General features: G+C 34.9%; 1 protein-coding gene across 1 annotated transcript in view; it reads right to left on the bottom strand.

Annotated features, from left to right (window-relative positions):
- Window positions 1-3910: 3910 nt before the first annotated feature.
- The window catches only part of SREK1IP1 (SREK1 interacting protein 1), a 38398-nt gene continuing 29519 nt past the window's right edge, over window positions 3911-12789 (bottom strand). The window contains exons 4-5 of the mRNA XM_045285327.1: window positions 9221-9290; window positions 3911-5075 (exon numbers count right to left, since the gene is read on the bottom strand). Coding sequence (XP_045141262.1) covers window positions 4886-5075; window positions 9221-9290 — 260 coding nt within the window. The 3' untranslated portion in view covers window positions 3911-4885. The remainder of the gene's footprint in view (window positions 5076-9220; window positions 9291-12789) is intronic.

The following is a 12789-nucleotide window of genomic DNA, read 5'->3' as shown; positions in this document are numbered from 1 at the left end:
GGTCGTGACCACGTTGGGGCTTGAATGACCCTTTCACAGGGTCACCGGATTTATAGCAGTAGCAAAATGACAGTTATGAAGTAGCAATGAAAAAAATTTTATGGTTGGGGGGTCACCACAACATGAGGAACTGCACTAAAGGGGTGCGGTGTTAGGAAGGTTGAGAAACACTGCTCTAGATCATTGTTAAATCCTATTGACTGAGTTGAATTTTACAATGAAAAAGAACACTTTGAGGTTGCCGTCAATGTTTTAAATAAACTGCTCACTTAAATGTGAAGCTTTCAAGGTAAAGCATCTCCAAGATAAAAAAGTGACACTTTACATGGCCATAAAAGAATTTTCATTAATTTTCTCGAAAGCCCATACAGCATTTGTGGGTACTTATCAATCTTTCTTTTATCCAGTTTAAAACAAACAAACAAACTCCTAAAATTGGCTCTCTTGGTAGACTGACATTAATAATTCTATTATTAATAATGTTGCCTCAAGTGAAATTCTAGGTTGAAAAGGCTTAATTAAGGCAAGGTGTGGTTCTGCTTCTGTTGTTTAAGGGCAAGGGCAGGTGACCCAAATGACACAAGGAGCAGCAAGCTTCGGGATTTCAGGCCAACAGAATGCCCGTGCTCCCCAGACTTCAACTTGGTGGAAGAGGCAGACTGCACTAGCCATGGCTGGAGAATTACACTCTAACAAGAACCCCACATTCTCAAACACTACATATTTTTAGAGGAAATGGGATGACATCATTGGGGTCAGAAGAACCTGGACTTCCCAGGTGGCATAAGAAACCCGTTCTTGCACCCCAACTGCCGAGGTAGTTTGCATAGCAAGCGCTCCCAGCTGTGCTAGTTCATCACAAAGTGACCTCAGTGGACTAAGTATGTCTGTCTGTCCCTGTGAATCAGTTGTACTTCAGAAATCGAAGACAAAATATTAAAAATCAAGAAGCCTGATGAAATTACACCACAGCATGTACAACAAAAAGTGTATTTAAAAATATTTATTCAAGTATAGTGAATAATAACATCGTGTTAGAATTCATTTTAAGCCAGTAAAAACAATCCAAAGTAAAATTAAAAACAAAACAAAATACACTTCAAAGTACATAAAAATTCTGGAAATGGGTCTGATAAATAATATAGTATCCTTATGTGCTTTTTAGGAGGCTTAAGCCATTGTAACTTTTGGTAGCAACAATCAGATCTCAGAAAAAATAGTGGGTTGAGAGGAGTACAAATAACATAAGGTGAAATTACTTTCTAAGTAGCCTTCTAATGAGAGCTAAATAGTGGGTTGAGAGGAGTACAAATAACATAAGGTGAAATTACTTTCTAAGTAGCCTTCTAATGAGAGCTAATTCACCTTTTAAAAAATTATGAAATCTAGAAGTTGGCGCATTCCCCACTAATATTTTCCATGTAATTCTGGCATTAGTTTCTGAAGGTGCCCTCTTCTAATTTCCCCAGATTAGGTTAAGTTGCATTGTTTCTGTAAATTTCTGCATTGTTATGTTCAGAGAAATTTCAGCACCTATGTAATGATGTGGTCTTGTGTTTCTCCTACCAATTAAATTGTGAACTCCTTTCAGGGAAGCAAATGCGATGCTATTTAGATCTGTCACCCTGGTATTTGCTATGCTAGCTACGCAATATTTGTTAAAGATATTGTTATACACATTAATGACACTTCAGCCTAGTTTACTACTGAAGATGATGTACGATTACATAGAATGAGTAGTATATACAGACATATAGAATAATTTTACTCCTCATCTAGTCTGAAGAACTGGAGATACTGCTGAATGCTTTTAGCTAACAGATGATATGGACGAAAATAAAGGGGAACCTGAGGGTGAGTCAGAAGAAAGTTGGGGCTTTCTACGCCCACTAAGAGTTACAGTCTCGCAAACCCACAGGGTAGTTGTACTCTATTCTATAGGGTTGCAATGCAGCTATCTAAGGGGCAACTATTGGTTTCTCCCCATCCATAGGAAAGAAGTGATAAAAATCAAGACATGTGGAAACAATTAGTCTGATGGACCACACAAATAACATACTCCATAACGCAGAGAACAGGAGAACTCGGTGGTGTCCAGCTACCACCACCAACTGCTCAGAAAAGAATTACATTAGAAAAGGTCCTGGATAGAATGGGAGGAAAATGTGGAACAGAACTCCAGGTCATGAGACCAGGCTTATTGGCTGGATGAAGACTGGTGTGATTCCCGAAGACTATGGTCTTTACCTTTCAGGTTTGGAATTGAACTCACCTCCACATTATAATAATCACCATCTAAGATCATAAGAGTGGCATTTACCCAAGGACAGAATTCAGAGGGTTAGAAAAGGATCCATGGAAACAGGACACACAGGGAAGGGGGATACATTGAATCTGAATGTGTATGAATGTAAAGCTAAGATCTGCTCTGTAAACCTTCCTTAATTCACAATAAAAATGAAAAATAAAGGCAACTTTGGTGTTTAGTAATTGCATTCTAAATTAATCTTTGCCATTTTAGAATATGAGCTGCTTTATAAGAATGATTTCTAAAATAAATATTACTTGCATGCTGCTGAAATATTAATAATGTATGCACATTATGAATTGGAAAGGACTTCAGAGATCATTTGGTACAACATTTTATAGATGAAAGACACCAAATTCCAGGGAAACAAAATGACTTTGTTGAAGGTTATGTAGATAGAAGAGCCAAATCTGAATTTTTGTATTAGTTTTCCTCTTGCTACATCCCATGTGAGAGGAAATTCATTAAAAATTTCTCCTAAAATGTATCAGCGAGGCTTGCATCCAATCCTAATAACAGTAACATCATAACTTAAAAGAAAAATACTTCAGTGAAAAAGAAGTGGTTTTTATTCAATTGGGATGTTTCACAATCTATGCTCAGACTCTGAGAAATTTACTTAAGAATTCCATGATTGCTTCCAGGGGAAAACTTATTGAGCACGAACACCTTTAACTTACATACTATATTTCTGAGGGCTAGATTTTATCTAATGCTTCTGTATCATTATTAATGTGTCAGTATTCAGAATCTAAATCTGAGTGAATTTATACTTTCTACAATTAATTGTAGAACTCTGATGTAATTACTGTCATTTTAAACTATGTAACACACTCAAAGGGATGAGGTCATTCTTTTTCATTTACCATTTTCATACTGGTAAGAAAGTAAATAGGGATTACTGTATTTTCATACAATAGTATCAAAGGCAAAATAAATCCTTGAAAATCAGCGGTTTCTCCCCCCAAACAATAGCCCACTCAAAAAAGAAAAAAGAATTTCTTTTTGAGTGGGTCATAAACTGAAGCTGAGTTACGGAAAAGCTCGACATGTGGGAGCCTCCATGGCGACACCATGGCTAGAATGAGGAGGTAGTGCAATCTCGTTAAAATTTGAGCCTGGGTTCTGGTTTAAAAAGGGGCTAGTAGGATCCCTGAGTCTTACTGAGAGACTAATGCTAATTAGAGAATTGGTTAAACCTTTACAGCTCATGAAATGCACTTACCTGTTGTCACCATATGAATTTACCTGTGGCCATGTTTGTGGGCTACCATTTTGAAAACTTAGAACTTGGTGCTGTGTCATGATAATGGGTGGACTTCCAGTCCTGCTATAATACAATAAGGATTTAACTATTGAGCATAAAGGATAACCAATCACCACACAAAGTAATAGTAGTTATTATAAAATTAAAAATGGTAGGAACACTTAACCTACTAATATTTGTTTGAAAATGCTTACCCCTATAAAATTGCCATCGTTATATAAAGGCTTTCATAATGTAATTCCCTGCTTCTTAAATTTTAAAAAGAACAGAATAAAACTCTTAATTCTAAGTTTTTGCCACTACTCCCGAGGCTTGTACAGGAAGTAAAAGACCAATAAGTCAAATCAGTTATTTATGAAACTAAATTCAGTGTGAACCCTGCATCAAGCCTATATACAAACTATTTCAGACAAAATAAATATATAGGTTGACACTTATAAAAATTTTCCATATTACTCATAGAAACAAGCTTCATCAAATTTACATACTGAGTATAAGAGAAATCATTTCTACTTAATATTTTGCTGTCCTCCTAAATAAAAGTGTCTGTCTTTGAGGTATCACTTTAACACATGCCAATATGACATGTGTTTGTAAAACAACCCAGAAGTCTGCCCTAAAACCCTGCCCCAGACAGCATAATCTCTGAGACTTACTAATAGGCTGAAGTAGACTTGTCTTTTCAAACAGGCAAGAGATATTTTTAATTGCTACCAAAATAAAGCAGACAGGTATTTTATTTCATAAAAGAGTGTTAAAAACATTTTAATTTGTTAAAAACATTTTAATTTATCATCCTCCTGCAGACACCATTCATTTAAAAATCCTCGCCAGGCCCAATAAGCAGTTTCATGTCCTCTGGCATTCAAAAAAAGACTTATAGGTTTAAAAGCAACATTAAAAATTTTCACCATTTTCATACATTACACCATAGTATACATAAAGCTATTAAAAATGTCAATGTCACTAGAACACTTGATTCAGCAATATTCATTAGTGGCTAGGTAGATTCCCTGTGCTGACTAGAGCAGAGACATTTTATAATCAACTAACACTAGCCAAAAACACACAGATATCAAAAACGATGTTTTGTATTTGACGCATGACTATCAAGTTACAAGACTGACTTAATGCTTTTAGTCAGAGCACATTGAAAATAGTTTGCTAAAGAGATAATGGTCCTATAAACAAAAAAATCTATATGGAAAGGACTACGATTTATTGCAAGGAATTATTATATAGTAAAGCCCACAGTCAAATAATTTTATAAAACAAATTTGAAAATGCAATGGTTTAGGTCAAAGTCACAGTCACTTCTTGGAGATTTCAGGGCTATCGGATGCAGAAGAATGTTTTTCCTTTTTTCTCTTCTTTTTTTCCTTTTTATGATGTTTTGCTTTTTTTGCCTTGTTTTTTCTTTCTTTCTTTTTTTCTTTCTTCTGAGATTTTTGCTTTTTCTGTTTTGAAGTATCCTCTTCAGTGGAAGTGGGTGAGTAGGACCTACGGACAATGATGCATACTGCTGATACTTGCATTTATGGCTAGTGAGTAATGTCAAGTGGTATTTGAACTGCTTTAAATTATTCCTGGAACTAGGCTAATGTAGTAAACATAAGTAAACACCATGAATGCATATTCTTTTAAATGCTGAACTCAGAATTTGTGCTACTTGGTCACAGACATTAAAACAAATAACTCTATTGTGCTCAACTCTTAATGATAAGTTTTGAATTTATTAAAATAAAGTTATTTCCCTATGAGTTTAACTTTTTCATGTTATAACTATCCTTCATAGTCTTATAAGGCACACAAAGTAGCATTCAGCAAACCTCATTATATACTCAATGTGCTTCTGGCTGCAATAATATCTTGCTATTAGGACATTCTTTTCTTTTAAAAGACCCACAAAAGGGTCTAATTGTATAAAAGAGACTATAATTATACCTTGATAAATGGATTAAAGATAAAAATTAGCAAAACAAAAGCACTTTTGTTGATTCTCTTGATTTGTCAAGTGAAAGTACTTGAACCTTCTAGATGTAGCATAAGAGAAAAGTACATTTGTATTCCATAATACTGTTCCTTAATTACAGAAAGGATGTTTTTAAATGAATACTCTATAAACAAGGAGGATATATCACCTCACCTTATATTTCTCATGTTTTAAAATGAAATACCCTATACAGATAAACAAGGATATGGATCACTTTACCTTATTTTTATCACATTATTCTAATAATAATTTAGAATAAACTTAAGAGCTCTTTCCTCTAATAGTAAAAAAAGAAGAAAGAAAAAGAAACAAAGCCATACAAACCCCCCAGACTATTTCACACTTTAAGATCTTATATGAGTGGTGTGAGGCTTTCAACGTACACTGTGACCCCACGTATTTATGGCAAGCCAGAAATTGAGTTAATTAAAAAATAAGAAAGGTGATTGAAAAAAATAAGAAGAAAGGCATCATAAAAGCTAAATGATCTAAACACTGGAATTTAAAACCCAAGCACAGAAAACATGACAGATATAAAGTATGAGGCAAATATATTTTATATAGTGTCTTTATAGAGCCTTCGTGAATCGCTTAATGGTTTTCTTCATGTATTGACTCTCTCTTTCGCCTTACTTAAGCAATGCTGTTTTCCTTTCTCCTTGTCTAGTTACTCTCTTTGTCTATAAACCATTTGTCTATCAGTTTGTCATTCTATGGATGTTAGTGTGTTGCTTTTTGCTGGAAGATATATATTTCAAATGCCAGCAGGCTCCCCCAGTGTACAGATTCAGCACAGCTTCCAAATTAAGAACAGACTGCAAAGAAGGAGTAGGCTCTCTACTTCTGAGGAACTAGCCATGGAAAATCTTATGGAAAGAGCTGAAATATTGTCAGATTCTGAAAATCTCAAGAAAAGAAGCAGAACATTGTCAGAGACAGTGCCAGAAGATGAATCCCTCAGGTCACAAAGCACTCATAATACGACTTAGGCAGAGCTGCCTTCTCAGAAGTACAGTTGGCCACTGTGAAATGCATAGAGGAGGGCCTGTGAGAGTGAAGCCTTTGGAACCTTCATTTACGGATGGGGCATGACTTGGAACGTATGACTTGGAACGTATGAAGGAAAATTCAAAGTTGTAAAAAGTGAAACGGAACACATAAAAATCAACGTTCTAGGCATCAGTGAGCTGAAATGGACTGGTATTGGCCATTCTGAATCAGAAAATCATATCGTTTACTACGAAACAATCAAGAGGAATGGCTTTGTATTCTTAGTCCAGAAGGGCATTTCAAGATGTATCTTGAAGTACCATGCGGCCCCTGGCAGGATAATACCTATCTACATCCTATGAAACACAGTCAATACAACTATTATTCAAATTTATGCACAAAAAGAAAAAAGAAAAAGAAAGAAAGAAAAGAAAAATAAATTGAAGAATTCTATAAAGGTCTTTAGTCAGGAATTGATTTAATATGCAACCCAGATGCATTGATAATTATTGGTGATTGGAATGCAAAGTTGGAAACAAAGATGAGAAAAGGTAGTTGGAAAATATAGCCTTTGTGATAGCAACAAAGCCAGCCATTGTATGACAACATTTTGCAAAACCAATAGCTTCTTCATCACAAGTACCTTTCTTCAACAATGCAAAAGGGGAAAATACACGTGGATTTTCCCCAATGGAATACACAGAAATCCAATTTGACTACATCTGTGTGAAGAAACACTAGGAAACTGAATATCAGAAGCTAAAACGAGGCTTGGGCTGACTGCAAAAAAAAAAAAAAATCAATTGCTCATATATAAGTTCAAGTTGAAATTGAAGAAAATTAAAACAAGTCCACAAGAGCTGAATTATGACCTTCAGTCTATGCCACCTAAATTTTGAGATCATTTCAAGAACAGATTTGCTGCACTGACTACTAATGACTGATGTGATGAGCTGTGTGAGGGCATCAAGAACATCAGATTTGAAGAAAGCAAAAGGTCATGAAAGACAGAAAGAAAAAAAAGATCAAAGTTGATGTCAGAAGAGACTCTGAAACTTGCTCTTAATCATAGAGTAGCTAAGGAACATGAAGGAAATAACAAAGTGAAAGTTCTGAACAGAAAAATTTGAAGGGCGGCGTGAGAAGACGAAGTAAAATATAATAAAAGGTGCAAAGACCTACAGTTAGAAAATCAAAAAGAACAAGTTTAGCATATCTTAAACTGAAAGAGCAAAGGAAGCACTACATCTCCATTGTATTACTGAAAGATTCTCTGGGCAAAACATTTCATGATTCAGGAAGTCAAAAGAAGATGGGAAGAATATACAGGGTAATTTTTCTACCAAAAATAACTAGTCAACATTCCACCATTTCAAGAGGTAGCAGCATATGAGCTAGAAACCATGGTACTGAAGAAGAAGTCCAAGCTACACTGAAAGCATAAGCCAAAAAACAAGGCTTCAGTAATTTATGGAACACGAGCTGAAATGTTTCAACAAGGCAATGAAGTACAGGAAGCACTCATTGGTCCATGTCAGGAAATTTGGAAGATAGCTATTTGGCCAACTGACTAAAAGAGATCCATATTTGTACCAATTCCCAGTAAAGGTGACCCAATAGACTGCTCACACTATACAAGATCATCCATATCATCTGCAAGTAAACTTTTGATAGAGATCTTCCAACAATGGTAGTACACTGACTGAAAGGGAGGCTCAGTACACTGCCAGAGGGTTAGGTCAGATTCAGAAGAGGACATGGAACAAGGAATATCATTGCTGGTTTCAGATGGACATTACTCAAAGCAGAAAATACCAGAAAGATGCTTACTTGTGTTTATTGATGTGCTCAGGCATTTGACTTTGTAGACCATACTAGCTGTCAGAAAATAGAGTATATGCCATATATAATTATAGCTAAGTGCCTTAAAAAATTCTCTGTGTATGACTATTCTAAAATGAATGGAATTATATTTATTATACAAGGAAGAAACTACCTCTTAATTGTATTGATCAGTTTCTTTAACCAAACAGTTTTCAAAAAAGAGTAAAAACTTACAGGTGACTGATAAATGTTTTGAAAGAAAGGACTTGCTAGTATTACTAGTAAGTCCATAAATCCTTTAAAAATTTAATTTCCTAGCTATGGAAATCATGAGAATACAAATATTTAAATTCTAGCTTTATAATATATGAGGAAAAAATTTATATGTGAAGAATTCACACATGTACATACAACAAAAGGCTTGGCTGATACTCTAACACTAAAAATTCCAGCTGAGAAAATGAACAACCAAAGAAGAGTTGTTATTAATTTTTGATTTTTCTAAAATTTGATTTATTTCACTTTGATTGTAATTATTTCCTTTTTCCCAATATTACATATATTATAAGCATTATATTATTTTTCTAATATTACAGTAACTATTGTAATTATTGTATTTATTCTACCTAAATTATAAATTATTTATTTACACCTTGATTTATTAAAAAAAAAAGATTTAGAGTGGCTGAGTTGATTTTATTTCTTATTTCTGATTCTAAGAACTTAGTTGAAACAATAAATAACATCTATTATAGAAAACTTATTATCAAATTAACTGAAGTACAAATAAAAATAAACTGTAAAAGTCCTTGCATTAAAAAAAGATGTTGAAAAATACCTTTTCCTTTTTTTTTTCAATTTGAATTTTTCTTTGCCTTTTGTTTTCCTCTCCTCATCTTCATTTACTCCTGTAAAACAATAAGGACACTCGGGTCACCGGGAATCTGTATGCCACCATAGTGTGTCGGTGTGGGGGTGGGTCCTGTAGGGCATGCTGTAATTTTACTGCCTGTATAATTTTCCTGCATTTTTTCCTGCAAAGATTTCTCCCTGTCTTGGTTTTCCTTACTCACTGAAAAAAAATCTCATGATAGTATTATATGCTTTTGACAGAAATTTGAAATGATACAAAGAGAAAAAGATGTAAGTACCCAATTTCTAATTGCCACGGAAAATCAATGCCAACAGTTTGACAGGTAACCTTTCAGTTCTTAAAAACACTACATCATTTTGGTATTTTTGTTGTTGTTTTTAATAAAATTAAGATTATAAATTATATATTCTCTAACTTCCTTTTAAAGTTACACATAGCTGTATCTTTTTCTAGGCATTCTTTCTATACACTATACATACATAGTTACATAAAGCCCTACTTTTTCTGCTTTGAAAAATGGACGGTGGCATCTATAATAGGCTCAGATATGTTTCTCTCAATAATTGAAATTTCTCCTTGTCATTATAGACCAATCTCAATTTTAAAAACAGAATCGTGTTTCACTGAATATATAGACTAAATGAATTCAGCTTTATTTTTCCTTGGGCCAGGAAGCACACAGCATTGTTTCTTAGTCTGGCTCTTAATTCTGCTGCTGCCACTCTTTTGAGGTTTTTCTGATGTCACAGCTTTTGGCCCTGAAATGAAGAGGTTCAGTGAACAGGTCTCAAGGCCTAAAGTTGTGCTTTACTCCTGGCTCTTCATTCTTGATGGTAATGAGATTCTCTCTTCCTGATTCTCAGATGGCTTATTTCATACTCAGCAAGATGACAAAATGGAGCAATCCGCATGTTAGATTTCTACATTTTACAATCACAATGAACCCTGGTCACTCACTCACACTCCCTAACTTCAAGCCCATGCGGATCCACAGGGACTCTATAGGATATGGTAGAACTGCCCCTGTGAGTTTATGAGACCGAACTCTGGTAACAATCAATTAACAGCAAATAAAATAGACTTTAGAAAAAGAAAATTACCCAGAGAGAAACATTATGCAATGATAAAAGGGCCACTCTACCAGTAATACATGACAATCATAAATGTGTGTACATTAAACCACAGTGCTGTAATGTAAGCAGTACAAACAGATACCCAAAAGGAGAAACAGACAAATCTTACAAATTTCAATACCTCTCTTTCAACAAATCATAAAACTAAACAAAAAGTCAGCAAGGATATATAAGAATACCAACCAATCAGATCTAATCAACATTTATAAGATACTCTACCCAACAACAGTGAAGAAACATCTCTTTTCAAGTACCTACAGACATGGACAAAGATAGATAATATTCTGGCCTCTAAAATAAATTCAGTAGAAATGACATCACCCAGAATGTGTCTCCAAACACAATGGAATTAGATGGAAAATCAATAATTAAAATAGGGAATATTTTCTTTTTTCTTTCAGTTGTGATGGGTAAAGAATCAAATGATTAAGTTGCGCAGAGCAATTAGTTCAATAAAAACAAAATAATTCTAGAATTTACGCCTTCTATCTTTATGAAGAACTAGCAGAACTGATGATACTGGGGTATCAGAATCCCAGGGCTGATGACAAAAGTTTATTTTCGATTGTTCAGTGTTTCGACACTGCAGAGAGCTCCTAAAAGGATTCTACAGCTATTTATTTAAGTTCCTTCTGAGCCAGGATTTGGAGGTACACAATGAATACACAACCAAGGAGTAGGGAAAGAGTTAGAGATTTGCAGAATAGAGTTTGGAAAATACTTCAACCAACCCTGGAGTACAAAATAGAAGGCAAAAGGGCTTTCGGTACTGTAGTACTTGACTTTTGTAATGATGAGCAGCAGTGTCTGTCTCTTGTGATGTCCAGGCAGTTAGCGGTTATGATCCAGAGCTCAGAAACATCTCTGGGGAAGTGCTCAGCTGATTTTTAATTCCCACCAGGGCCATCCAAGCTGAGGCTCATTAAACCAAACCCCCACACTCTATTGTGACTTCCAACCAACCACTTACCAAATATCTTTGGTAGCTCACTTATAAAAAAGCACATTTTGAATCAAATACAGACTTTATTCAGCTAAGCCGTGCATTACGAAGCTTGAAACCACTGCTGTAAGTTATTCACGTGAGTTTGATTCCAGCAGTGACTAGAAGGAGCGTGCTGATTAATACAATATGATATGCAAATGCATTACTGGGGAATTTTCTCACACCAAACAAAACATACTAAACCTCACATCGCCAAATTGTCAAAATACAGTATTTTTTTCTGGACTGAGCTAAGAAAATAATACAAATCTTTAGAGGATGAGAGATGAAGAGATAATTATTTCTTAATATAAGCAAACTCTAAATATTACATAACACAAATAGAATGGAAAGAGCACTGAATTCTTGAATTCCTTGGTTCCTTAGTAAATAGTGATGCCCTTAGAATACAAGACAATTTAAAAATGGTATAAAGCATTAACAATATTCCCCAAGCACTGCAGTGCGCTAGACTGTAACCATATCTTTGCACACATACACATACACCAACACACACAGCATCAATAGGAACTTACTATACGATCTTTGTTAGAGCAGCCCTGATGGTGCAGTGGGGAAGTGTGAAGCAGGTAACCAAAGGAGGGCAGTCTGCTTCTGTAAATCTTATGGGGTAGTACTACTATGGGGAAAGCTATGGAGCACAACTGTTATAGGACAGATCCTATCCCATAGGGTTAGGATAGGGTGGCTGAGTCACAATCAACAACAACAAAGGATTGGCCCCCAATTTTGGTGTGCACTGGTGGATATTATTTTCCGTTTTCCTAGCATTGGTGATATGATTTTCTAGGACCCCAGGTCTCAGGTTGTTTTAGTGTGATTAGACAGTGATTAGACATTTCCCTTCTCACCCTATCTAATAATTGATTACATTTGTTATCTAGAAGTTGTTAGTTTTGTCTTACATGAAAAGTATAAAATCACTATTAAAAATGTGCAACACAAAACTATGTACAAAACTTATGCAAACATTACTTTCATGTCTTGTTTTTAGAGTGCTACTTTTTTCTCCCCTGCCTCTTATTTCTACCTCATAATGGCAAAATAACAAATTACATAAGTATACTAATTTATTTTTGCTTTATCCTCAGTCACTATTTTTATCCTACTAAAAATAAAACAACAACAAAAACTACCAAGTAGAAAGAAAATGTTTCGAAAATGATGATGGCAACATATGTACAAATGTGCTTGACACAATGGATATATGTTTGGATTGTGATAAGTACTATAAAAGCCCTCAATAAAATCATTAAAAATAATCCCCAAACAACAAAAACTATTGCCTTTAGGGAAAAATTTAAAAATCCCCTAGACTATCTGCAGGATGTGGAATTATAACTCTCCCTCACCAGGCCAGGTTTCCATTCTAACCCCTTCAGAGGCTGAGGACT

Source organism: Echinops telfairi, unplaced genomic scaffold (genome assembly GCF_000313985.2).
Source record: "Echinops telfairi isolate 266 unplaced genomic scaffold, ASM31398v2 ScPeMD7_7469;HRSCAF=8507_1, whole genome shotgun sequence".
Classification (NCBI taxonomy): domain Eukaryota; kingdom Metazoa; phylum Chordata; class Mammalia; order Afrosoricida; family Tenrecidae; genus Echinops; species Echinops telfairi.
The sequence above is the reverse complement of the archived record's forward strand: the minus strand, read 5'-3'. Positions and strand labels throughout refer to the sequence as shown.